This window comes from Salmo salar, chromosome ssa14, assembly GCF_905237065.1.
Source record: "Salmo salar chromosome ssa14, Ssal_v3.1, whole genome shotgun sequence".
NCBI classification, from domain to species: Eukaryota; Metazoa; Chordata; class Actinopteri; order Salmoniformes; family Salmonidae; genus Salmo; species Salmo salar.
In genome coordinates, this window is record NC_059455.1 from 44,557,624 (window position 1) to 44,584,690 (window position 27,067).

The window sequence follows — 27,067 nt, forward strand, 5'->3', positions numbered from 1 at the left end:
AGGAGGAGTTAGTTAGTTAGGAGGAGTTAGTTAGATATTTAGTTAGGAGGAGTTAGTTAGATATTTAGTTAGGAGAAGTTAGTTAGTTAGGAGAAGTTAGTTAGTTAGATATTTAGTTAGGAGAAGTTAGTTAGTTAGATATTTAGTTAGGAGAAGTTAGTTAGTTAGATATTTAGTTAGGAGAAGTTAGTTAGTTAGGAGGAGTTAGTTAGATATTTAGTTAGGAGGAGTTAGTTAGATATTTAGTTAGGAGGAGTTAGTTAGATATTTAGTTAGGAGGAGTTAGTTAGGAGAAGTTAGTTAGTTAGTTAGGAGAAGTTAGTTAGTTAGATATTTAGTTAGGAGGAGTTAGTTAGATATTTAGTTAGGAGAAGTTAGTTAGTTAGTTAGGAGAAGTTAGTTAGTTAGTTAGATATTTAGTTAGGAGAAGTTAGTTAGTTAGATATTTAGTTAGGAGAAGTTAGTTAGTTAGATATTTAGTTAGGAGAAGTTAGTTAGTTATTTAGTTAGGAGGAGTTAGTTAGTTAGAAGTTAGTTAGTTAGTTAGTTAGTTAGTTAGTTAGGAGGAGTTAGTTAGATATTTAGTTAGGAGGAGTTAGTTAGTTAGTTAGTTAGTTAGGAGGAGTTAGTTAGTTAGTTAGTTAGTTAGTTAGTTAGTTAGTTAGGAGGAGTTAGTTAGTTAGATAGTTAGTTAGGAGAAGTTAGATATTTAGTTAGGAGGAGTTAGTTAGATATTTAGTTAGGAGGAGTTAGTTAGGAGTTAGTTAGTTAGAAGGAGGAGTTAGTTAGATATTTTGTTAGGAGTTAGTTAGTTAGGAGGAGTTAGTTAGTTAGGAGTTAGTTAGTTAGGAGGAGTTAGTTAGTTGGAGTTAGTTAGTTAGAAGGAGGAATTAGTTAGATATTTAGTTAGGAGGAGTTAGTTAGTTAGGAGGAGTTAGTTAGTTAGGAGGAGTTAGTTAGTTAGGAGGAGTTAGTTAGTTAGTTAGTTAGGAGGAGTTAGTTAGGAGTTAGTTAGTTAGTTAGGAGTTAGTTAGTTAGGAGGAGTTAGTTAGTTAGGAGGAGTTAGTTAGAAGGAGGAATTAGTTAGATATTTAGTTAGGAGGAGTTAGTTAGAAGGAGGAGGAGTTAGTTAGATATTTAGTTAGGAGGAGTTAGTTAGTTAGGAGTTGGTTAGTTAGGAGTTAGTTAGTTAGTTAGAAGGAGGAATTAGTTAGATATTTAGTTAGGAGGAGTTAGTTAGTTAGAAGGAGGAGTTAGTTAGTTAGTTAGGAGGAGTTAGTTAGATATTTAGTTAGGAGAAGTTAGTTAGTTAGTTAGTTAGGAGAAGTTAGTTAGTTAGATATTTAGTTAGGAGAAGTTAGTTAGTTAGGAGGAGTTAGTTAGATATTTAGTTAGGAGGAGTTAGTTAGATATTTAGTTAGGAGGAGTTAGTTAGTTAGTTAGTTAGTTAGGAGAAGTTAGTTAGTTAGATATTTAGTTAGGAGAAGTTAGTTAGTTAGGAGGAGTTAGTTAGATATTTAGTTAGGAGGAGTTAGTTAGTTAGAAGGAGGAGTTAGTTAGATATTTTGTTAGGAGTTAGTTAGTTAGGAGGAGTTAGTTAGTTAGTTAGGAGGAGTTAGTTAGTTAGGAGGAGTTAGTTAGTTAGGAGGGGTTAGTTAGTTAGGAGGAGTTAGTTAGTTAGGAGGAGTTAGTTAGTTAGGAGTTAGTTAGTTAGAAGGAGGAATTAGTTAGATATTTAGTTAGGAGGAGTTAGTTAGTTAGTTAGTTAGTTAGAAGGAGGAGTTAGTTAGATAGTTAGTTAGGAGGAGTTATTTAGTTAGGAGAAGTTAGTTAGTTAGTTAGGAGAAGTTAGTTAGTTAGATATTTAGTTAGGAGAAGTTAGTTAGTTAGGAGCAGTTAGTTAGATATTTAGTTAGGAGGAGTTAGTTAGATATTTAGTTAGGAGGAGTTAGTTAGTTAGGAGTAGTTAGTTAGTTAGTTAGTTAGGAGAAGTTAGTTAGTTAGATATTTAGTTAGGAGAAGTTAGTTAGTTAGGAGGAGTTAGTTAGATATTTAGTTAGGAGGAGTTAGTTAGTTAGTTAGTTAGGATGAGTTAGTTAGTTAGTTAGTTAGTTAGTTAGGAGAAGTTAGATATTTAGTTAGGAGAAGTTAGTTAGATATTTAGTTAGGAGGAGTTAGTTAGGAGTTAGTTAGTTAGAAGGAGGAGTTAGTTAGATATTTAGTTAGGAGAAGTTAGTTAGTTAGGAGGAGTTAGTTAGATATTTAGTTAGGAGGAGTTAGTTAGTTAGTTAGTTAGTTAGGAGGAGTTAGTTAGTTAGTTAGGAGGAGTTAGTTAGTTAGATAGTTAGTTAGGAGAAGTTAGATATTTAGTTAGGAGAAGTTAGTTAGATATTTAGTTAGGAGGAGTTAGTTAGGAGTTAGTTAGTTAGAAGGAGGAGTTAGTTAGATATTTTGTTAGGAGGAGTTAGTTAGTTAGTTAGTTAGGAGGAGTTAGTTAGTTAGGAGGAGTTAGTTAGATATTTAGTTAGGAGGAGTTAGTTAGTTAGGAGGAGTTAGTTAGGAGTTAGTTAGTTAGAAGGAGGAATTAGTTAGATATTTAGTTAGGAGGAGTTAGTTAGAAGGAGGAGGAGTTAGTTAGATATTTAGTTAGGAGGAGTTAGTTAGTTAGGAGGAGTTAGTTAGGAGGAGTTAGTTAGGAGGAGTTAGTTAGGAGGAGTTAGTTAGGAGGAGTTAGTTAGTTAGTTAGGAGGAGTTAGTTAGTTAGTTAGTTAGGAGGAGTTAGTTAGTTAGGAGGAGTTAGTTAGGAGTTAGTTAGTTAGTTAGGAGGAGTTAGTTAGTTAGGAGGAGTTAGTTAGTTAGGAGGAGTTAGTTAGAAGGAGGAATTAGTTAGATATTTAGTTAGGAGGAGTTAGTTAGAAGGAGGAGGAGTTAGTTAGATATTTAGTTAGTTAGGAGTTAGTTAGTTAGGAGTTAGTTAGTTAGGAGTTAGTTAGTTAGAAGGAGGAATTAGTTAGATATTTAGTTAGGAGGAGTTAGTTAGTTAGTTAGTTAGTTAGTTAGTTAGAAGGAGGAGTTAGTTAGTTAGATATTTAGTTAGGAGAAGAAGTTAGTTAGTTAGTTAGTTAGGAGGAGTTAGTTAGATATTTAGTTAGGAGGAGTTAGTTAGTTAGTTAGTTAGTTAGTTAGTTAGTTAGTTAGTTAGGAGAAGTTAGTTAGTTAGATATTTAGTTAGGAGAAGTTAGTTAGTTAGGAGGAGTTAGTTAGATATTTAGTTAGGAGGAGTTAGTTAGTTAGGAGGAGTTAGTTAGTTAGTTAGGAGGAGTTAGTTAGTTAGTTAGATAGTTAGTTAGGAGAAGTTAGATATTTAGTTAGGAGAAGTTAGTTAGATATTTAGTTAGGAGGAGTTAGTTAGGACTTAGTTAGTTAGAAGGAGGAGTTAGTTAGATATTTTGTTAGGAGGAGTTAGTTAGTTAGGAGGAGTTAGTTAGTTAGTTAGTTAGGAGGAGTTAGTTAGATATTTAGTTAGGAGGAGTTAGTTAGTTAGGAGTTAGTTAGTTAGTTAGGAGTTAGTTAGTTAGAAGGAGGAATTAGTTAGATATTTAGTTAGGAGGAGTTAGTTAGAAGAAGGAGGAGTTAGTTAGATATTTAGTTAGGAGGAGTTAGTTAGTTAGGAGGAGTTAGTTAGTTAGTTAGTTAGTTAGTTAGGAGGAGTTAGTTAGTTAGGAGGAGTTAGTTAGTTAGTTAGTTAGTTAGATAGTTAGTTAGGAGAAGTTAGTTAGATATTTAGGTAGGAGGAGTTAGTTAGTTAGTTAGTTAGTTAGGAGGAGTTAGTTAGTTAGGAGTTAGTTATTTAGTTAGGAGTTAGTTATTTAGTTAGTTAGTTAGGAGTTAGTTAGTTAGTTAGTTAGTTAGGAGTTAGTTAGTTTGTTAGGAGTTAGTTAGTTAGTTAGGAGTTAGTTAGTTAGTTAGGAGTTAGTTAGTTAGTTAGTTAGTTAGGAGTTAGTTAGTTAGGAGTTAGTTAGTTAGTTAGAAGGAGGAATTAGTTAGATATTTAGTTAGGAGGAGTTAGTTAGTTAGTTAGTTAGGAGGAGTTAGTTAGTTAGTTAGTTAGTTAGTTAGGAGGAGTTAGTTAGTTAGGAGTTAGTTATTTAGTTAGGAGTTAGTTATTTAGTTAGTTAGTTAGGAGTTAGTTAGTTAGTTAGTTAGTTAGGAGTTAGTTAGTTTGTTAGGAGTTAGTTAGTTAGTTAGGAGTTAGTTAGTTAGTTAGTTAGGAGTTAGTTAGTTAGTTAGTTAGTTAGGAGTTAGTTAGTTAGGAGTTAGTTAGTTAGTTAGAAGGAGGAATTAGTTAGATATTTAGTTAGGAGGAGTTAGTTAGTTAGTTAGTTAGGAGGAGTTAGTTAGTTAGTTAGATAGTTAGTTAGGAGAAGTTAGATATTTCGTTAGGAGAAGTTAGTTAGATATTTAGTTAGGAGGAGTTAGTTAGTTAGGAGGAGTTAGTTAGTTAGATATTTAGTTAGGAGGAGTTAGTTAGGAGGAGGAGGAGTTAGTTAGTTAGATATTTACTTAGGAGGAGTTAGTTAGATATTTACTTAGGAGGAGTTAGTTAGATATTTAGTTAGGAGGAGGTAGTTAGTTAGGAGGAGGTAGTTAGTTAGGAGGAGTTAGTTAGTTAGGAGGAGTTAGTTAGTTAGGAGGAGTTAGTTAGTTAGGAGGAGTTAGTTAGTTAGGAGGAGTTAGTTAGTTAGGAGGAATTAGTTAGATATTTAGTTAGGAGGAGTTAGTTAGAACGAGGAGGAGTTAGTTAGATATTTAGTTAGGAGGAGTTAGTTAGAAGGAGGAGGAGTTAGTTAGATATTTAGTTAGGAGGAGTTAGTTAGGAGGAGGAGTTAGTTAGATATTTACTTAGGAGGAGTTAGTTAGATATTTACTTAGGAGGAGTTAGTTAGATATTTAGTTAGGAGGAGTTAGTTAGTTAGTTAGGGGGAGTTAGTTAGAAGGAGGAGGAGTTAGTTAGATATTTAGTTAGGAGGAGTTAGAAGGAGGAGGAGTTAGTTAGTTAGTTAGGAGGAGTTAGTTAGTTTGTTAGTTAGGAGGAGTTAGTTAGAAGGAGGAGGAGTTAGTTAGATATTTAGTTAGGAGGAGTTAGTTAGAAGGAGTTAGTTGGTTAGAAGGAGGAGGAGTTAGTGAGAAGGATTAGAGGTTGAGGTAAGTAACAGTTTGTAGCATCAGTTTTTCTGAACGACTAATTTGTGGTCTAACACTGTCTTATTAAACTTGTGTGTGTGTGTAAACGCGTGTGAGCGTGCGTGCGTGTGTGTGTGTCATGTTAGTACTTCCCTTTTTCTCTCCTGCTCAGTGTGGTCGTCTTGTGAGGGTGCGGAGCCCTCAGTTTCTTCTCCTTTCGAAGGAGCTGGTAAACAGGAAAGCTGTTGGAACAGATAGGGTCTGTTTTTGCTTGAGCACAGACTGATTACTGATACTGATTGTGTAGTTTACCATCCAAACCCAGTGTCCAGATTAAGATAGGAATTAACCAGTGGCTCGAATGGATTACCAGCAGGTCAAAGTTAGGCTGCCAGCAGGTCAACAGAAAGGTGAGAAAATCTGAAGGTGTGTGGTCTGCCCACCTCTACCTCAGTGTGTGGTCTGCCCAGGTCTACCTCAGTGTTTGGTCTGCCCAGGTCTACCTCAGTGTTTGATCTGCACAGGTCTACCTCAGTGTGTGGTCTGCACAGGTCTACCTCAGTGTGTGGTCTGCCCGCATCTACCTCAGTGTTTGGTCTGCCCAGGTCTACCTCAGTGTGTGGTCTGCCCAGGTCTACCTCAGTGTGTGGTCTGCCCAGGTCTACCTCAGTGTGTGGTCTGCCCAGGTCTACCTCGGTGTGTGGTCTGCCCAGGTCTACCTCGGTGTGTGGTCTGCCCAGGTCTACCTCAGTGTGTGGTCTGCCCAGGTCTACCGCAGTGTTTGGTCTGCCCAGGTCTACCTCAGTGTGTGGTCTGCCCAGGTCTACCTCAGTGTGTGGTCTGCCCAGGTCTACCTCAGTGTGTGGTCTGCCCAGGTCTACCTCAGTGTGTGGTCTGCCCAGGTCTACCTCAATGTGTGGTCTGCCCAGGTCTATCTCAATGTGTGGTCTGCCCAGGTCTACCTCAGTGTGTGGTCTGCACAGGTCTACCTCAGTGTGTGGTCTACCCAGGTCTACCTCAGTGTAAACTGTAGCCTACAGCTGAGCACAATAAAATGTAGCCTACAGCTGAGTGCTGAGCACATTAAACTGTAGCCTACGGCTGAGCACATTAAACTGTAGCCTTCGACTGAGCACAATAAACTGTAGTCTACAGCTGAGCACTGAGCACATTAAACTGTAGCCTACAGCTGAGCACTGAGCACATTAAACTGTACCCTACTGCTGAGCACTGAGCACATTAAACTGTAGCCTACAGCTGAGCACTGAGCACATTAAACTGTAGCCTACGGCTGAGCACTGAGCACATTAAACTGTAGCCTACGGCTGAGCACTGAGCACATTAAACTGTAGCCTACGGCTGAGCACATTAAACTGTAGCCTACAGCTGAGCACTGAGCACATTAAACTGTAGCCTACAGCTGAGCACTGAGCACATTAAACTGTAGCCTACGGCTGAACACTGAGCACATTAAACTGTAGCCAACAACTGAGCACATTAAACTGTAGCCTACAGCTGAGCACATAGGAACATTTACAGCGCATGAACATTTAAAGCATATTTAGAAAATCCTGAGCTACAGTACTGCATAGTCTGTCAACCTATTTTAATTTCACTCTTCACCTCTTCACCCCACTGGCTCCAGGTCATCTATAAGTCTTTGCTAGGTAAAGCTCCGCCTTATCTCAGCTCACTGGTCACCATAGCAACACCCACCCGTAGCACGCGCTCCAGCAGGTATATCTCACTGGTCATCCCCAAAGCCAAAGCCGCCTTTCCTTCCAGTTCTCTGCTGCCAATGACTGGAACGAATTGCAAAAATCGCTGAAGTTGGAGACTTATATCTCCCTCACTAACTTTAAACATCAGCTATCTGAGCAGCTCACAGATCGCTGCAGCTGTACATAGCCCATCTGTAAACAGCCCATCTATCTACCTACCTCATCCCCATATTGTTTTTATTTACTTTTTTTGCTCTTTTGCACACCAGTATTTCTACTTGCACATCATCATCTGCTCATCTATCACTCCAGTGTTAATCTGCTAAATTGTAATTACTTCGCTACTATGGCCTATTTATTGCCTTACCTCCTCACACCATTTGCACACACTGTACAGTGAGGGAAAAAGTATTTGATCCCCTGCTGATTTTGTACATTTGCCCACTGACAAAGAAATGATCAGTCTATAATTTTAATGTTAGGTTTATTTGAACAGTGAGAGACAGAATAACAACCAAAAAATCCAGAAAAACGCATGTCAAAAATGTTATAAATTGATTTGCATTTTAATGAGGGAAATAAGTATTTGACCCCTCTGCAAAACATGACTTAGTACTTGGTGGCATAACCCTTGTTGGCAATCACAGAGGTCAAACGTTTCTTGAAGTTGGCCCCCAGGTTTGCACACATCTCAGGAGGGATTTTGTCCCACTCCTCTTTGCAGATCTTCTCCAAGTCATTAAGGTTTCGAGGCTGACGTTTGGCAACTCGAACCTTCAGCTCCCTCCACAGATTTTCTATGGGATTAAGGTCTGGAGACTGGCTAGGCCACTCCAGGACCTTAATGTGCTTCTTCTTGAGCCACTCCTTTGTTGCCTTGGCCGTGTGTTTTGGGTCATTGTCATGCTGGAATACCCATCCACGACCCATTTTCAATGCCCTGGCTGAGGGAAGGAGGTTCTCACCCAAGATTTGACGGTACATGGCCCCGTCCATCGTCCCTTTTATGCTGTGAAGTTGTCCTGTCCCCTTAGCAGAAAAACACCCCAAAGCATAATGTTTCCACCTCCATGTTTGACGGTGGGGATGGTGTTCTTGGGGTCATAGGCAGCATTCCTCCTCCTCCAAACACGGCGAGTTGAGTTGACGCCAAAGAGCTCCATTTTGGTCTCAACTGACCACAACACTTTCACCCAGTTGTCCTCTGAATCATTCAGATGTTCATTGGCAAACTTCAGACGGGCATGTATATGTGCTTTCTTGAGCAGGGGGACCTTGCGGGCGCTGCAGGATTTCAAGTCCTTCACGGCGTAGTGTGTTACCAATTGTTTTCTTGGAGACTATGGTCCCAGCTGCCTTGAGATCATTGACAAGATCCTCCCGTGTAGTTCTGGGCTGATTCCTCACCGTTCTCATGATCATTGCAACTCCACGAGGTGAGATCTTGCATGGAGCCCCAGGCCGAGGGAGATTGACAGTTATTTTGTGTTTCTTCCATTTGCGAATAATCGCACCAAATGTTGTCACCTTCTCACCAAGCTACTTGGCGATGGTCTTGTAGCCCATTCCAGCCTTGTGTAGGTCTACAATCTTGTCCCTGACATCCTTGGAGAGCTCTTTGGTCTTGGTCATGGTGGAGAGTTTGGAATCTGATTGATTGATTGCGTCTGTGGACAGGTGTCTTTTATACAGGTAACAAACTGAGATTAGGAGCACTCCCTTTAAGAGTGTGCTCCTAATCTCAGCTCGTCACCTATATAAAAGACACCTGGGAGCCAGAAATCTTTCTGATTGAGAAGGGGTCAAATACTTATTTCCCTCATTAAAATGCAAATCAATTTATAACATTTTTTACATGTTTTTTTTCTGGATTTTTTTGTTGTTATTCTGTCTCTCACTGTTCAAATAAACCTACCATTAAAATGATAGACTGATCAATTCTTTGTCAGTGGGCAAACATACAAAATCAGCAGGGGATCAAATACTTTTTTCCCTCACTGTATATAGATTTTTCTATTGTGTTATTGAGTGTACTTTTGTTTATCCCATGTGTAACTCTGTGTGTTTTTTTTTTGTCGCACTGCTTTGCTTTATCTTGGCCAGGTTGCGGTTGTAAATGAGAACTTGTTCTCAACTGGCCTACCTGGTTAAATAAAGGTGAAATAAAAACTTATCACGTGTTTAGTTAAATAAACAAACAATTGGGCGGTAAGATTGTTAAGAGTGGAGAAGCTGTGCCGCTTCAGGCCACTTGTCCCACTCTTTGGTTGGTAGACTATTTGGTTAAACCGCAGCATTTTTTTACAAGCAGTGTACTCGGTTCCTTCCTTGTACACTGACGTAGATTGGCATCTGACTGAGGTAGCCTAATGACTGGCAACAACTGGAGCGAGGCGCGAGTGAGCTGACGGAAGAGGGAGGGGGAAGTCACCATTTATTATTTATTTAAACTGTATTAGGCCACAGTTGTTTTTATGAAATGCTCCACAAATGACGTATTTCCGCCCCAAAAAACTCAGTTTACAACTATTCCTGTAGACTGTTGGTCCTGTATTGTACTGACCGTTCCTGTAGACTGTTGGTCCTGTACTGCCCTTTCCTGTAGACTGTTGGTCCTGTACTGTACTGCCCGTTCCTGTAGAATGTTGGTCCTGTACTGACCGTTCCTGTAGACTGTTGATCCTGTCCTGTACTGCTCATTCCTGTTGACTGTTGATCCTGTCCTGTAGACTGTTGATCCTGTCCTGTACTGACCGTTCCTGTAGACTGTTGATCCTGTCCTGTACTGCTCGTTCCTGTAGACTGTTGATCCTGTCCTGTAGACTGTTGATCCTGTACTGCCTGTTCCTGTAGACTGTTGATCCTGTCCTGTAGACTGTTGATCCTGTCCTGTACTGCCTGTTCCTGTAGACTGTTGATCCTGTCGTGTAGACTGTTGATCCTGTCGTGTAGACTGTTGGTCCTGTCCTGTACTGCCCGTTCCTGTAGACTGTTGATCCTGTCGTGTAGACTGTTGGTCCTGTCCTGTACTGCCCGTTCCTGTAGACTGTTGATCCTGTCCTATACTGCTCATTCCTGTAGACTGTTGATCCTGTCCTGTAGACTGTTGATCCTGTCCTGTACTGCCCGTTCCTGTAGACTGTTGATCCTGTCCTGTACTGCTCGTTCCTGTAGACTGTTGATCCTGTCCTGTAGACTGTTGATCCTGTCCTGTACTGCCTGTTCCTGTAGACTGTTGATCCTGTCGTGTAGACTGTTGATCCTGTCGTGTAGACTGTTGGTCCTGTCCTGTACTGCCCGTTCCTGTAGACTGTTGATCCTGTCGTGTAGACTGTTGGTCCTGTCCTGTACTGCCCGTTCCTGTAGAATGTTGGTCCTGTCCTGTACTGCCCGTTCCTGTAGACTGTTGATCCGGTCCATAACTTGACTCCCATTCCTGCCAGATTCCTGCAACCTCTACTGCCCACATCTCCGTGTGTGTGTGTGTTCTGCCCACACCTCCCACGGTGTGTGTGTGTTTTGCCCACATCTCCCACGGTGTGTATGTGTTCTGCCCACATCTCCCACGGTGTGTGTGTGTGCCCTGTGTTTCTCTTCCTGTGTGACTCTCATAGCAGAAGCCACAGTTCAGATGTGGTGGTGGTGGTGGTGTCAACTATTCACCCTCGCTACATTATCTCTCTCACTTCTCACCTCTCTCTCATCTCTGTCTCTTTCGCCTCTCTCGGTCTCTCTCGCCTCTCGGTCTCTCTCGCCTCTCTCTGTCTCTCTCGCCTCGCTCTGTCTCTCTCGCCTCGCTCTGTCTCTATCGCCTCGCTCTGTCTCTCTCGCCTCTCTCTGTCTCTCTCGCCTCTCTCTGTCTCTCTCGCCTCTCTCTGTCTCTCTCGCCTCTCTCTGTCTCTCTCGCCTCTCTCTGTCTCTCTCGCCTCTCTCTGTCTCTCTCGCCTCTCTCTGTCTCTCTCTGTCTCTCTCGCCTCTCTCTGTCTCTCTCGCCTCTCTCTGTCTCTCTCTGTCTCTCTCGCCTCTCTCTGTCTCTCTCGCTCTCTCGCCTCTCGCTCTGTCTCTCTCGCCTCTCGCTCTGTCTCTCTCGCCTCTCGCTCTGTCTCTCTCGCCTCTCGCTCTGTCTCTCTCGCCTCTTGCTCTGTCTCTCTCGCCTCTCGCTCTGTCTCTCTCGCCTCTCGCTCTGTCTCTCTCGCCTCTCTCTGTCTCTCTCGCCTCTCTCTGTCTCTCTCGCCTCTCTCTGTCTCTCTCGCCTCCCTCTGTCTCTCTCGCCTCCCTCTGTCTCTCTCGCCTCCCTCTGTCTCTCTCGCCTCTCGCTCTGTCTCTCTCGCCTCTCGCTCTGTCTCTCTCGCCTCTCGCTCTGTCTCTCTCGCCTCTCGCTCTGTCTTCGGCTCTCGCTCTGTCTCTCTCGTCTCTGTCTCTCTCGCCTCCCTCTGTCTCTCTCGCCTCTCGCTCTGTCTCTCTCGCCTCTCGCTCTGTCTCTCTCGCCTCTCGCTCTGTCTCTCTCGCCTCTCGCTCTGTCTCTCTCGCCTCTCTCTGTCTCTCTCGCCTCTCTCTGTCTCTCTCGCCTCCCTCTGTCTCTCTCGCCTCCCTCTGTCTCTCTCGCCTCTCTCTGTCTCTCTCGCCTCTCTCTGTCTCTCTCGCCTCTCTCTCTCTCTCGCCTCTCTCTGTCTCTCTCGCCTCTCTCTGTCTCTCTCGCCTCTCTCTGTCTCTCTCGCCTCTCTCGCCTCTCTCTGTCTCTCTCTGTCTCTCTCGCCTCTCTCTGTCTCTCTCGCTCTGTCTCTCTCGCCTCTCGCTCTGTCTCTCTCGCCTCTCGCTCTGTCTCTCTCGCCTCTCGCTCTGTCTCTCTCGCCTCTCGCTCTGTCTCTCTCGCCTCTCGCTCTGTCTCTCTCGCCTCTCTCTCTGTCTCTCGCCTCTCGCTCTGTCTCTCTCGCCTCTCGCTCTGTCTCTCTCGCTCTCTCGCTCTGTCTCTCTCGCCTCTCTCTGTCTCTCTCGCCTCTCTCTGTCTCTCGCTTCTGTCTCTTCGCTCTCTGTCTCTCTCGCCTCGCTCTGTCTCTCTCGCCTCGCTCTGTCTCTCTCGCTCGCTCTCGCTCTGTCTCTCTCGCCTCTCGCTCTGTCTCTCTCGCCTCTCGCTCTGTCTCTCTCGCCTCTCTCTCTGTCTCTCTCGCCTCTCTCTGTCTCTCTCGCCTCCCTCTGTCTCTCTCGCCTCCCTCTGTCTCTCTCGCCTCCCTCTGTCTCTCTCGCCTCCCTCTGTCTCTCTCGCCTCGCTCTGTCTCTCTCGCCTCCCTCTGTCTCTCTCGCCTCCCTCTGTCTCTCTCGCCTCCCTCTGTCTCTCTCGCCTCTCTCTCTCTCTCTCTCGCCTCCCTCTGTCTCTCTCGCCTCCCTCTGTCTCTCTCGCCTCTCGCTCTGTCTCTCTCGCCTCTCGCTCTGTCTCTCTCGCCTCCCTCTGTCTCTCTCGCCTCCCTCTGTCTCTCTCGCCTCCCTCTGTCTCTCTCGCCTCTCGCTCTGTCTCTCTCGCCTCTCGCTCTGTCGCTCTGTCTCTCTCGCCTCTCGCTCTGTCTCTCTCGCCTCTCGCTCTGTCTCTCTCGCCTCTCTCTGTCTCTCTCGCCTCCCTCTGTCTCTCTCGCCTCTCTCTGTCTCTCTCGCCTCCCTCTGTCTCTCTCGCCTCCCTCTGTCTCTCTCGCCTCCCTCTGTCTCTCTCGCCTCCCTCTGTCTCTCTCGCCTCCCTCTGTCTCTCTCGCCTCCCTGTGTCTCTCTCGCCTCTCGCTCTGTCTCTCTCGCCTCTCGCTCTGTCTCTCTCGCCTCCCTCTGTCTCTCTCGCCTCCCTCTGTCTCTCTCGCCTCTCGCTCTGTCTCTCTCGCCTCTCGCTCTGTCTCTCTCGCCTCCCTCTGTCTCTCTCGCCTCCCTCTGTCTCTCTCGCCTCCCTCTGTCTCTCTCGCCTCCCTCTGTCTCTCTCGCCTCTCGCTCTGTCTCTCTCGCCTCTCGCTCTGTCTCTCTCGCTCTGTCTCTCTCGCTCTGTCTCTCTCGCTCTGTCTCTCTCGCTCTGTCTCTCTCGCTCTGTCTCTCTCGCTTGTCTCTCTCGGGTTTGTCTCTTCGCTCTGTCTCTCTCGCTTCTCGCTCTCGCTTGTCTCTCTCGCGTCTCGCTCTGTTCTCTCGCTCTCGCTTGTCTCTCTCGCCTCTCGCTCTGTCTCTCTCGCCTCTCGCTCTGTCTCTCTCGCCTCTCCCTCTCTCTCTCTCGCCTCTCGCTCTGTCTCTCTCTCATCTCTCTCGCCTCTCTCTGTCTCTGGCCTCTCTCTCCTCTAGCCTCTCGCTCTCTTGCACATCTCGTTCTGGTCTATCTCACCTCTCTCTCTGTCTCTCATGCCTTTCGCTATCTCATACCTCTCGCTCAGTAAAATGTCAAACAAGTACACAAATAATTAAAATGTTTAAAAAAGTACAGCGAATCCAATTAAAAACCCAAATAACACCGATTAAGTAGCCGAGTAAACACTCCTTGGCTCGGGTGACTGAGGTACTTAATGATCTTCTTGGCCTTCCTTTGACACAGAGTGCTGTAAATGTCCTGGAGGGCAGGCAGCGTGCCCCGATGATGTGTTGGTCTGACCGTATCACCTCTGGTGTGCCTTGTGGTTGAGGGCAGTGCAGTTGGCGTACCAGGCGGTGATGCATACCCGACAGAATGCTCTCGGTGGTGCATCTGTAGAGGTTTGTGAGGGTCTTAGGGGCCATGCCAAATTTCTTCAGCCGCCTGAGGTTGAGGCGCTGTTTGATGTCAGGTCCTCAGTTATGTGTATGCCAAGGAACTTGACGCTTTTGACCCTATCCACTAGTGCCCCTTCGATGAGGATGGGGGCGTGCTCCCTCTTCTGTCTCCTGTAGTCCACCATCGGCTCCTTTGTTTTGTTGACGTTGAGGGACAGGTTATTTTCCTGGCACCACTCCACCAGGTCTCTCACCTCCTCCCTGTAGGCTGTCTCGTCGTTCTTGGTAATTAGGCCTACCACTGTAGCGTCGTCAGCAAACTTGATGATTGAGTTGGAGTCATGCGTGACCACGCCGTCATGGGTGAACAGGAAGTACAGGAGGGGGCTGAGCACGTACCCCTGTGGGGCCCCAGTGTTGAGGATCAGCGTGGCGGAGGTGTTGCCTACCTTCACTGCTTGGGGTCGGCCCGTCAGGAAGTCCATGACCCAGTTGCACAGAGAGGAGTTCAGAACCCTGAGCTTAGTGACGAGCTTGGAGGGTACTATGGTGTTAAAAGCTGAGCTATAGTCGATGAACAGCATTCTCACGTAGGTAGTCCTGTTGTCCAGGTGGGATAGGGTGTTGTGCAGTGCAACGGCGATTGCGTCGCCCGTGGATCTGTTGGGGCGGTATACAAAATTGTTGTGGGTCTAGGGTGTTGGGTACGGTGGAGCTGATGTGGTCCTTGACGAGCCTTTCAAAGCACTTGATCATGACAGAAGTGAGTACTCGTGTGCTACTGGGCGGATAGACAGTTCAGTTACCTTAGCTTGTCCTGGACACAGGAACAATGGTGGCCATCTTGAAGCGAGTGAGGACGACAGACCAGTGGTGGTGAGTCAACTATTCAGCCTCTTATCTCTGAGAGGAGGGGGTGGATTGTAGCTAGTCTTTACAGGTGCTCCTTCGGTCACCCAGCTGTTCCTTCAGCTGTTCAGCGTGTTCCAAATTGATTTCTATCAATCTAAAATTGTACCCATGTATTTCACATGGGTATCAACACACTTTATAGGGCTTGATGCATAGAAAAGCTGACTACAAAAGCCCACTGCAACAGTGTCGTTGTTTAACACAGTAGCTAGCATGATGGTAGTCTGATGGTTTTCTAGGTTTCTTTCTAAGGCCACAATTCTGACTGACAGCAATGTTCAGCTTCAGTATTTATCTGATGTTCAGTCAAGGCTCCGTCTGTTGATGTCGTTAGTGATCAAGTGTTAAGTGGTGTATGTCAGGACTGAGGGAAGAGAGAGAAACCCAGTCTGATCAATACAAACACACAAATACTAGGTTGGACAATGAAGCTGTTTTTATTTGCACAATTAATGGACATCCTTCCGTTTTCCAGACATACGTTATTTTGTACATTTTCAAGGTCGTTTTAAATGAGAGAAAACAGTGGATGGATGATCTCTGTCGTTGTGTTAGATGTGTATAGTAATTCAACTGTAGACAACTATAGGGTGTATTGCTGCTACTGTCAGTACTGAGAGAAAGTGATGGTGTTTTCTCTACAGCCCTGCTGATACAAGGCACAGAGAAAGTGATGGTGTTTTCTCTACAGCCCTGCTGATACAAGGCACAGAGAAAGTGATGGTGTTTTCTCTACAGCCCTGCTGATACAAGGCACAGAGAAAGTGATGGTGTTTTCTCTACAGCCCTGCTGATACAAGGCACAGAGAAAGTGATGCTGTTCTCTCTACAGCCCTGCTGATACAAGGCACAGAGAAAGTGGTGGTGTTTTCTCTACAGCCCTGCTGATACAAGGCACAGAGAAAGTGATGGTGTTTTCTCTACAGCCCTGCTGATACAAGGCACAGAGAAAGTGATGGTGTTTTCTCTACAGCCCTGCTGATACAAGGCACAGAGAAAGTGATGGTGTTTTCTCTACAGTTTTTTTGGAGTCAGTCGGTGTCCAAAATGGCACCACCCTATTCCCTACGTAGTGCACTTTATAGGGAGTAGGGTGCCATTTGAGACATACGGGGGGCAGATCCTCAGTATGTTTCCTCGCTACTTTGTGGTTAACACCTTATGTAACCAGTACTCCTCCCACAATGCCTACTGCCCTAGTACCAGTGTCTCAATCTCTCACTCACAAACACACACACACACACACACACACACACACACACACACACACACACACACACACACACACACACACACACACACACACTGTGTCTCAGAGCCAGGCTCTCACTCAGGCAGCTCTAGGCTTCCTTCTACTACTTTCATAATGCCCTGCAACACGTACTTCTCCTAATGTGGCTCAATGTAGTTGGGACATTTTCATCTACACACTTTTTGATGCCGGGGTTTCTGTATATAACGAGACACAATTTAATTTTGTTACGTCAGTCAATCATCAATCAATTAAGTTCCACCAAATATTATTTGTTTAGTGCTTGTAACAAATACATTATTGTCACAAAATGTTTAACGGTAGCCTGGAACTAATGTGAGAATGTTATGTCATTCAAGTACTGTAATCTTTAAACATATTCTACAAACACAGTGCTGTGAAAAAATATTTTTTTATAAACTGAATGTTAATCAGATCTTCAACCAAAACCTAATATTAGATAAAAGGAACCCGAGTGAACAAATAACACGACCATTACACACTTATTTCATAAACAATGTTATGCAACACACAATGCCCCCGTGTGAAAAAGTAATTGTCCCCTTTCACTCAATAACTGGTTGTGCCACCTTCAGCTGCAACGATTCAAACCAAACGCTTCCTGTTGATCAGTCACAACTTTTTCTCATGAACTCTTCCATGCAGAACTGGGTGTTGTATAACTTTGTTAATTAAATAAATAAAATAAGTATCTGGTTTTTTTTTGTATTTGTAAACTCAGATTCCCTTTGTCTAAATATGCAAAAAATATAGAAAATCAGAAAGGGGGCAAATATTTGTTTATTTGTTTACAGCGCTGTAGATGCACTGTACAGCAACATTCCTGTATGTAGGATCTGTACACTGTACAGCAACATTCCTGTATGTAGGATCTGTACACTGTACAGCAACATTCCTGTATGTAGGATCTGTACACTGTACAGCAACATTCCTGTATGTACGATCTGTACACTGTACAGCAACATTCCTGTATGTAGGATCTGTACACTGTACAGCAACATTCCTGTATGTAGGATCTGTACACTGTACAGCAACATTCCTGTATGTAGGATCTGTACACTGTACAGCAACATTCCTGTATGTAGGATCTGTACACTGTACAGCAACATTCCTGTATGTAGGATCTGTACACTGTACAGCAACATTCCTGTATGTAGGATCTGTACACTGTACAGCAACATTCCTGTATGTAGGATCTGTACACTGTACAGCAACATTCCTGTATGTAGGATCTGTACACTGTACAGCAACATTCCTGTATGTAGGATCTGTACACTGTACAGCAACATTCCTGTATGTAGGATCTGTACACTGTACAGCAACATTCCTGTATGTAGGATCTGTACACTGTACAGCAACATTCCTGTATGTAGGATCTGTAGGATCTGTACACTGTACAGCAACATTCCTGTATGTAGGATCTGTAGGATCTGTACACTGTACAGCAACATTCCTGTATTGCTTTGACTTCTTCAAACCTGTCAAGAGTTATCTCTCATGACTTGGGTTGGGTGGTGATGGTGCTAATGCTTTGATAAAAGCAAGGGACCCTTTGGAGATTCAAAACACCTTTGGAGATTCACTTGGCAGCAGAAAAGATCGTTTTACTCTTCCTTCCTCTCCAGCAAAGCTACTTCTAGAGGGTTTTGTTCTGTAAGTTTGAGCTCAATGGTTCTTCCTACTGTCCAGTCTCTGCCGCTGTTGCTTTCTGCTTCCTGCTTGTAGTGGTCATCTCAGAACATCTAGAGCAGAATACAAGTTTATTTTTTTTTCTGCAAATCATTCAGCACCTGGAGCTGGAGTAGCTGTTGCTATGCAACCATTCACCGTCCAATAGATGATATGAATGTAACAATGGGATCACCTGTACCCTGGTGTTGACGAGCAAACCTCTTGAGAAAGCTCAGCAGACATCAGTTCCTGTTCTTCCTCTAGTCGCCGGTCTCCAGGTTTAGGCTCAAATTCCAGATAATTCACTGAAGGACACTTTGAAATTCCAATTCTCATCAATACTTTTCAATGTGGAAAGTTTAGGATTTGGAAGTTGTTTTACTTTCTGAATCGACTGGAATTGAATTGGAATTGACCCCAACCCTGCTAGTCTCTCCCCTATTGCGTTGTCGTGTAATAGGAGGCTGGTTGCTAACTGTTCCTGCGACGTCTCTGACATCTGGCTAAACAAACGTAAAAATAAAATGAAAAACGTGTCTAGAACACAGTTGATTGTTCATAGTTCAACACCAATGGCAATCATCTATTCTGTAATAGTTCTGCGGTGGCTTTCGCTCCCTCAGTCGGTGCTCTGCTTGTACGTCGTACCGTGTGACTCTCTGTCAAGACGTACAGTAAGTAGTCTTGTCAGAATCTCTGTTTTTCGTCTCCACACTGTCTGGTACATCTGATGCTTTGCATTTTCTTTTGCGTTTCTTCTTGTTGCACATTTTTTTGTTGTTGGTGATATTGTTTACCTAGGTCCTGGTGCCAACGTGGTGTGTGTGTGTGTGTGTGTGTGTGTGTGTGTGTGTGTGTGTGTGTGTGTGTGTGTGTGTGTGTGTGTGTGTGTGTGGTGTGTGTACGTGTGTGTGATCTGCCCTGCGTTATTTGTGTTGGTGCCTGTTATTATTTTTAATAATTTGTATGTTTAGCATTGTATTGTAATGTGTTTTTCTCCCAGGACTGGAAAGTGTCAAGGTAAGTTTACTAGAGAAGGGTGTGATGACCAAATTGAATTCTTTGCATACAAAGAACCTTTCTAAATTCCACTCTCTAAATGGATGAGCACTCTGATTGGTGATCACTATTGACATCCTGAATGGATGAGCACTCTGATTGGTGATCACTATTGACATCCTGAATTGATGAGCACTCTGATTGGTGATCACTATTGACATCTTCAACAAAGGTGGCTTTACACACTGAGTAGAAAATGGAGGTACGTTACAGTTGGTAGCACCAGAAATCCTCAAAATGTATAACTTTTTTTCTCTTTTTTTTTGGCACCGATTTGAAGAATTCAATATTTTATCAATCAGCATTAATTAAATAAATCATCATGAGCTGGTTTTACCACAGTTGGAACTCACTGTTTAATTTTTTTGTTCATATTTACTGAAATTCAACTTCTCAGTTCAAAAACCATCATTTGATCTCAAATGTTTTTATCGCTCACTATTGTCTCCAAATGTAAAAGTTGATTATGAGACCCTTTGACACGTGGGCTTCAGGTGTCTATGGGCATCTCTCCCCTTGTATCCAGTGTGTAACTTTTCCCCCTACCTTCCTGTAGTCAGGAAGTGAGTCAGAGCAGCTGGCGTGGGCAAAGAGGGAGACTCCGCCCACAGGAACAGGAGAGACTGAGGAGACTCCACCCACAGGAACAGAAGGACCCAGACCTGGCCATCGCCCTCAGCAAGGATGAAAACCCTATTAAAAACCCTATTAGACTCACTTCAATAACCACAGTCCTGTTAGACACTCACAACAACACTCACCTCCTGGCCACAGTCCTGTTACAAGCTGAGTAAAACAATGCAACTAACTGATATCATACAGTACAGCACAACATACAGCTTCACCAGGAGCAGTAGTTCCTCAACAGCCTAAATACTACCGTCTGACTAGAGCCTGAGGACAGTGTGTCTTCAGACTTGACTACAATGCTTGTACACCCCCCAATATAAACCAGAGTACACCCTAACAACAACTACAACTTCACCCTGACAACAGCCTCCCGCTGCAGCTCTGTGACGTTCTGACAACAGCCCCTCTAGACTGTGGCCCAATCATCTCCTAACCCCTGTGCCCAAATTGGCCCCTAAACCCTGCGCCCTATGCTAATCTGAGAGGATTTGACAGGTGTAAGTAATCTGGCTATAGCTCCAGCGTGCTCTCTGATAGGCTAGGTGGAAGTTTCACTATATTGCTTATACCAATCAAATCCTCTCCGATCTCTACAAGTGCATATGGTGTAGGGTTTAGGGGTCGATTTGGGATTGGGCCTAGGATTTGAGGATGGGATAGCAGCCCCTCTACCGATCCAGTTCCACTGAAGCCAGACTTTATCAACACTAACCTACCAAAGCCTCTCTTTAACCTCTTTGTCATCGTCAGCCTCAATGGTTAATTCTAGTTAGCTGCATCACAACTAAAATCAGCTACAGCTCAGCTCCTTTTTTTTAGCCCGACCTGACTGACTGACAGCCTAAATCAAGAGTGACTTAACTCTGACTTGGCTAAGGTCAAGGGTCGTTCTGACTCTAGTAGACCTCGTAGTTCTTCTATGGGGAGACTCTGGGTGCTTAACTTTATTTTGCTTCATCATTTGTTGTGAGGAAATAGCCAAGATTTTAACATTTTTATTTAATTTGTATTATTTATATAGGGAAAAATCATGCACTTGTGGTTTATGAAGTATCTGTACATGCACTGTTATAACTGTATAATATACCCTTAAATAACTGCTTAAAAACATTCATGCTAAAAGTCTAAAGTTATAGCATACTCTTTCTCTGTCAGTGAGTGTGCTTGTGTTCCTAATTTCTGGTGAAAATCTCCTTTTGGTAAGGAAATGTTTAGATTATGGAAATACAGATATTCTTTGTTATTTTCTTGTCTCGGGGTTCTCTACTTTTTATTGCCTTCCACCCCAACAGAAGAATGACAAGTTCAAAAACTCTCCTGCCTTAAAGGATATGGGGGGGTTGACCTTTCACCTCTCACTGTCAACATTTAGATTGTATTTTTGTTGTAATCTCTTAATGCTAAACTCTATAATGAATTCAGTGGGTTGACTTTGAAGTGTTTCATCTGTTATTGATTTATTCAACTAGGGCATTAGAATTACTACCTTTCTTTTATATTTAATTCATTTTCAGAAGACAATTTCTTGTTACACTCATAAGCACCACAGTCAATAATAACTCAGTTTGGTCCTGGCCACTACCTGCCGCAAGGATGTGCTGTCCTAATGGCTTGTATTTCACTGATGATAGGGCTTGTTTGGCACGTACAATGTGTGTTTATGACCTCCTTTGGTTGTCTCAATTTCCACCCTATTTCCTATGGGGGCCCCTTGTTAAAAGTAGTGCACTATATAGGGAATAGGGTGGCATTTGGGCTACAGACACAGTGTCTGTGTGTATATTCAAGGAACTCTGTGCTGCAGCTCATTCTCCAGTGTTGTATTGGTCACACTGAGATGCATTAAGAAGTGATGTCTGTCTTACTTATCCACAACCAAAATGGCTCATTTCATGTGTAACGGTATATATGATTATAAATATTCCTTCAAGGTTGAAATAATTGTAATCCTGTGTATATCTTTGAATATAAATAAAACGTCATGTAACATTCCAGGAAGTGGTTGGTGTCTTGTTTCAAAGAGATACACTCTCTACCTCTCTTCTCCTCTTTCCCTCTTTTCTGCTCTCTCCCTGTCTCCTCTCTCCTCTTTCTCTTCTCTCCTCTTTCTCCTCTCTCCTCTTTCTCCTCTCTCCCTCGCTCATCTCTCCCCTTGCCCTCTCTCCTCTTTTCTCCTCTCTCCCTCTCTTCTCCTCTCTCCTCTTTTCTCATCTCTCCCCTCTCCTCTTTTCTCCTCTCCCTCTCTCCCCTTGCCCTCTCTCTTTTCTCCTCTTTCCTTCTCTCCTCTTTCCCTCTTTTCCTCTCCTCTTTCCCCCTCTCTTCCTCTCTCCTTTCTTTCCCCCTCTCTGTCTCTCGCCCTCCTTTCTCCCTCTCCTCTTTCCCTCTCTCTTCTCCCCCTTTTCCCTGTTCTTTCTCACTCTTTCCTCTCTTTCCCCTCTTTCCTCTCTTTCCTCTCTTTCCTCTCTTTCCTCTCTTTCCCTCTCTTTCCTCTCTTTCCCCTCTTTCCTCTCTTTCCCCTCTTTCCTCTCTTTCCTCTCTTTCCTCTCTTTCCCCTCTTTCCTCTCTTTCCTCTCTTTCCCCTCTTTCCCCTCTTTCCTCTCTTTCCCCTCTTTCCTCTCTTTCCCCTCTTTCCCCTCTTTCCTCTCTTTCCTCTCTTTCCCCTCTTTCCTCTCTTTCCCCTCTTTCCCCTCTTTCCTCTCTTTCCCCTCTTTCCTCTCTTTCCCCTCTTTCCTCACTCTGCAGTAAAAAATAACTTTCACAAGAACAGAAAAGTGAAAGAATGTTAGATTTGCGTTTCACTACTCAATTAGTTATTTTTAGGCAGGCTTCTACTTGTTGGCAGATTGAACTGAAATCTGTGATTAACCTTTTTCCTCTGCAAATGGCCAAATCCTCTCAAATGGACCAATAGTCAGTGCAATGTAGCAGATATTGAGTGAGAGGTACCAAGTGCAGCTGCCTGCTCCTACCTGTCTTGCCTGTCTCTTTCAGCGACAGAGTAGTGTCACTTCTAATGGGAGGCGTGATCAGTTAGCAGCTCAGGTAATATGTTTTTGAAGGAGTGTGTATCATTTCGGTTGAATGTAAGGACCTCTGACGTCCATGTGTAATTTAGCCATCAGAGATATGGAACCATATTCCATAAAATAACAAAAGTAGTCCTCTAAATAAGAGAATAAAGACAGTGCTATTTGGGACTGCTGTGTCCCCCCCCTGTCCCGTCCAGACATCTCCCCAGCCCAGTCAGCCTCTAATTATGGACATTTGTTTGTATTTATAGGCTGAACCCACAAAGAAATACTGGCCTTGTCAGAGTAACAGCTGGAAAACATATTTTCAATTGAACCAAGTCTGAGGTTGAGAAGAGGTGTATAGAGTAGCAGTGTGTATACACTTATAGTCTAATGAACTGTGTGATAGAGTGAATGTATGATCTTAGGTCTGTCCTACTACATCCATCTACAGTGTAAATATAAAGGCCATATTCAGGGCTGGATGTGGTTTATTAAACTAGTACAACGTCTGAACAACTTTCTCAAAACAAGGATGATGTCTGCTGACTATCGGACTAAATGCATCATTACACACATCATGATATCAATCAAGAATGAAATACAAATCAATATATTTCAATGTATTTTAATATTTACAATAAATACACCATTTACAGTATAAAATGAATACAGACTTCAGTCAAAAATAAGGATACACAAGACATCTAGCCCTGGTAGTGTACAATGAGTCTGGACCCATCTTTTTGCACCCAAATCATACCACACAATTTCATCCAAAAGATTTCCATGAAAACAGTTGAGGCTAAGGTAAGTTACAGTATTTGGGCCATTCAAATCATTGAGGCAGTTTTCAATAACAAAACGTATTTCACTAATAGCAGACTATGTAAACATGTCTTATTTTGGTGCCCTTCTAGTTCTGCAGTGGACACTTACAGGTAGAATAATAGAAAGGCACTTTTGTGTTGAACACAGCACTCCAGTTTTTCCAAGGAAAGAGAATAAGTACAGGGCCAGCCCCACATACAACCAAACACCCTACCAAGCGTTTCTAAAGCTTTAATATAACAATAACCAAGGTAGTACCAGCTACATTACTAGAAAATAATCACACTAAACATTTATCAATATACATATTTAAAAAAACAACAACAACAAAAAACGTTGGCATGTAAAACATCTTAAATATGAAAAAGACAGATAAACAAAATAGGCCTGAAGGTCACCCCTTAATAATAACCCACCATCAGTCCAAGTCGTGTACATCACATTCACATGTGTCGCTTCATGTGAAGCGCAAGGTGGTCGGACCGGGAGAATGCGCGCTCGCACAGGTGGCACTGGAAGGGCCGGTGACCGGTGTGTTTGCGGAAATGCCGTGTCAGTTCGTCGGAGCGAGCGAATTTCCAGCCGCAACCGTCCCAACTGCAATGGTATGGCTTTTCACCTGCAGAGACAAAGAAGAGAGAAACGTCAGCATAAGCTTCCGTTGGGATAACGTCAACAGTCAAGCAACTATATGTATTCACCAAGAATACGGCTGTGTAATAGCATATATGCCCAATGTTAGACGTAATGTTGCGTAATTCGTCAAAAAAACAATAATATTCCTTACCAGTGTGCGTTCTGTGATGCGCCTTCAGATGTGAACTCTTGGTGTAAGTCTTACCGCACCCAGCGAATGTGCAGGTGTGCGTAGCTGTGCGCTTCCGCGGCCAGGTGCGGCGACCTCTCTTGGGCTTGGTCTCCAGCAGTTCCAGCGGAGAGGACGGAGGCGTCAGCAGTACCCTCTGTGTGTTCGGCTGCACGCTCAGTCCCTCCTCGTACATGCCGAACTGGTGAGCGCCTTGGTATGGTCCAAGCTGCATCTGTGCTGCTGGAGGCGCTCCGGGGCGTTGGTGTGTGTACGTCGCCGAGGAGTGGAAGTTCTGTGGGAAGCTCATGGAGTGACACATCGGTACCTGCTGGTGGCACTCGGAGCTCCCCTGGTCGTTGGGGCTGAGCGGTGGCGTTATGTTGCTGGCTGCACGCGGAGAGACGGCTACTCTCGGCTGCTCAAAGGACATCATGCACGACACGTTTCCCTCTTGCTTGATTTTTGGACAGCTCTGGGGGCCCATGCTCATAACGGGTCCATAACCGTCCATGGACGGCTCCACTTTGATGTTATCAATAATGTCCTGTCTGATGGGAAAAAGTGCAGAGTTGACATAAAACCGTCCTTGGACGCTATAGGTATTACGAGTAATATCGACTCCGTAGTTGTTCTCTCCCTCGGACCTGAGAAGCTCCGCCATCAGACTGGTGCTGTAGGGGGGAGGCGGGGAGCTGTGCTCGCTGGACGGGTAGGACGGCATAGGGCTCCCGGTGGTGAACAGGTTGCCTGGATAATCCACTGAGGGCATGTTATACAACGCTACACCTGCTCCCAGCGCAGGGGTAGGCATGCTGTCTGATCCAGTGGTGTTTGCCAGAATGAAATCCAAATCTAAGTAGTTACTCAGATCTTCGTCGTCTTTCCTTTCGATGCTCCGACAGTCCATGTTCTGTACCATATCAAGCATGGAGCAGTTGGAAGACATCGTTTTGTCCATGTCGCTTTTCCACCTCTGCAACAACCAATAGGGGGGGAAAAAGACATTAGATATATGACACAATACACAGAGGTGAATCTCCAAGCAGAAGGCGACACCGAAACACACACATGATCATACAAGTTTGAGGTCTGTACTTACATCTTCTAAACTTTTGGTTTGGTTTGCGAATGTCGAGATGGGTGGCAGAATCACACCGGATAAAGCCATTTAAGTCACAATAAATGCGTATTTGTTTCTTGTCAAAGTTGATTCAGTGAGTGAGTGCCTTTTTGAGTGCCTTTTTGAGCTCACCTTCCACCAGAATATCTAACTGTTCCAAAGTTGCGCTTGAAAGACACCAGCAAGCAGTAGGTCGTCCAGGCTTATAAATATGGTAGCCGAGTAGCTGGACCAATTGTGCGCCAGCGAGGAAATACGTTCAGGATGATGATAAATTTAGCTCCGGTATATAAAGCTGTCCTCCGGTGAGCTAAGTTACTCCGCTCTGTCTCTCTCTGTCTCTCTCCACTCCGCCGTTCAGCCGAGCCTATAAAGCGCTGGGGAACCTCCCTCCACGCGGGCGATTCATAGACCAACCCACCTGGAGGCGGAGGGAGTGCAAGCGTGGCACGTACTTGTCAAAAACATACAATATGTCATCATTACACATACATAATGTGGCCAAAGGAATGAAGTTACATCTGAGAAAAATAAAACAGGCCAAATGTTTGATTGACTTAGCCCATTTAATTTCTTACAGTTTAGTTGTACTTTGTCAATAATTTAAATCTAAATTCAACTCACAATTTACACTGAACCTTGAATTACTATTAAACAAATATTTAAAATAGGGTTTGGGATAGCCTAGAGATAAACATTCAGAACATGTATGTAACGATGCTACATGAGATATCTTATTACATGTTAAAAATCTTTACATCTAATGTATTGTAGGCCAATTGAAAGTTTCCGTGCTCAGTCAATGTGAGCTAATTTAATTTAAACCTGTTTAACCCTTATGGTTTGTACTAGAAGACTATTGTCCCCTCTCAGCATGCGTGTCTAAATGCAACTATATCAGGCACTTGGAAACTGTTTTCACAGTTGTTTTCACAGTTGTTATCACTGATGTTTTCACAGTTGTTTTCACAGTTGTTTTCACAGATGTTTTCACAGATGTTTTCACAGTTGTTTTCACAGTTGTTATCACTGATGTTTTCACAGATGTTTTCACAGATGTTTTCACAGTTGTTTTCACAGATGTTTTCACAGATGTTTTCACAGTTGTTTTCACAGTTGTTATCACTGATGTTTTCACAGTTGTTATCACTGATGTTTTCAGTTATTTTCACAGTTGTTTTCACAGTTGTTTTCACAGTTGTTATCACTGATGTTTTCAGTTGTTTTCACAGATGCTTTCACAGTTGTTTTCACAGTTGTTTTCACAGATGTTTTCACAGTTGTTTTCACAGATGTTTTCACAGTTGTTTTCACAGTTGTTTTCACAGATGTTTTCACAGTTGTTTTCACAGATGCTTTCACAGTTGTTTTCACAGTTGTTTTCACAGTTGTTTTCACAGTTGTTATCACTGATGTTTTCAGTTATTTTCACAGATGCTTTCACAGTTGTTTTCACAGTTGTTTTCACAGTTGTTTTCACAGATGTTTTCACAGTTGTTTTCACAGATGCTTTCACAGTTGTTTTCACAGTTGTTTTCACAGATGTTTTCACAGTTGTTTTCACAGATGCTTTCACAGTTGTTTTCACAGTTGTTTTCACAGATGTTTTCACAGTTGTTTTCACAGTTGTTTTCACAGATTTTAACTGTTTTTAGACACGTGATGGTAACATGATTTAACTCCCCTATGAGCGATCCTATTCAGGTGTAAATAACAAACAGTGATTGGAATCAGTGGTCGGAACGTTGATGGGGTTGATGACGTTTGCCCTACCTTACCTAACCCTACCTTATCTGACCCTACCTTACCTCACCCTACCCTACCCCACCTTACCTTGCCTTACCTGACCCTACCTTACCTGACCCTACCCTACCCTACCTTACCTGACCCTACCTCACCTTACCCTACCCTACCCTACCTTACCTTACCTTACCTTACCTTACCTTACCTTACCTTACCTTACCTTACCCTACCCTACCCTACCTTACCCTACCCTACCCCACTCTACCCCACCCTACCTTACCCTACCCTACCTTACCCTACCTTACCTTACCTTATCCTACCTTACCCTACTCAACCTTACCCTACCCTACCTTACCCTACCCTACCCCACTCTACCCCACCCTACCTTACCCTACCCTA

General features: G+C 43.7%; 2 protein-coding genes across 4 annotated transcripts in view; one reads left to right on the forward strand and one right to left on the reverse strand.

Moving 5' to 3' along the window:
- The window catches only part of LOC106569607 (epidermal growth factor receptor substrate 15-like 1), a 74,309-nt gene extending 53,160 nt beyond the window's left edge, over positions 1-21,149 (forward strand). The window contains exons 22-23 of one of the 2 annotated variants that reach the window (XM_014141137.2): positions 18,470-18,486; positions 19,082-21,149. The gene's annotated coding sequence lies outside the window, so the exon portion shown is untranslated. The remainder of the gene's footprint in view (positions 1-18,469; positions 18,487-19,081) is intronic. The other variant, XM_014141138.2, reaches the window with a different exon arrangement.
- Positions 21,150-22,778: 1,629 nt separating this feature from the next.
- Positions 22,779-25,290, reverse strand: LOC106569606 (Krueppel-like factor 2). 2 transcript variants are annotated; one of them, XM_014141136.2, is made up of 3 exons: positions 25,058-25,290; positions 23,785-24,778; positions 22,779-23,616 (listed from the first exon to the last, which is right to left on the reverse strand). In XM_014141136.2, the coding sequence occupies exons 2-3, from the start codon at positions 24,761-24,763 to the stop codon at positions 23,441-23,443; spliced, it is 1,155 nt and encodes a 384-aa protein (XP_013996611.1). In that variant the 5' UTR covers positions 24,764-24,778; positions 25,058-25,290; the 3' UTR covers positions 22,779-23,440. The 2 variants fall into 2 exon arrangements, with proteins under 2 accessions (XP_013996611.1, XP_013996610.1); XM_014141135.2 differs by having other exon boundaries at positions 24,905-25,286.
- Between the last annotated feature and the right edge of the window lie 1,777 nt (positions 25,291-27,067).

Bases quoted from the DNA above. Each gene is read 5' to 3' on its own strand.
- LOC106569606 (XM_014141135.2), bottom strand. From the start codon at position 24,973: ATGGCTTTATCCGGTGTGATTCTGCCACCCATCTCGACATTCGCAAAC. The intron at 24,779-24,904 runs GTAAGTACAGAC...TGGTTGTTGCAG, and splicing joins AAACCAAAAGTTTAGAAGAT to AGGTGGAAAAGCGACATGGA. The intron at 23,617-23,784 runs GTAAGGAATATT...TTGTCTCTGCAG, and splicing joins GCATCACAGAACGCACACTG to GTGAAAAGCCATACCATTGC.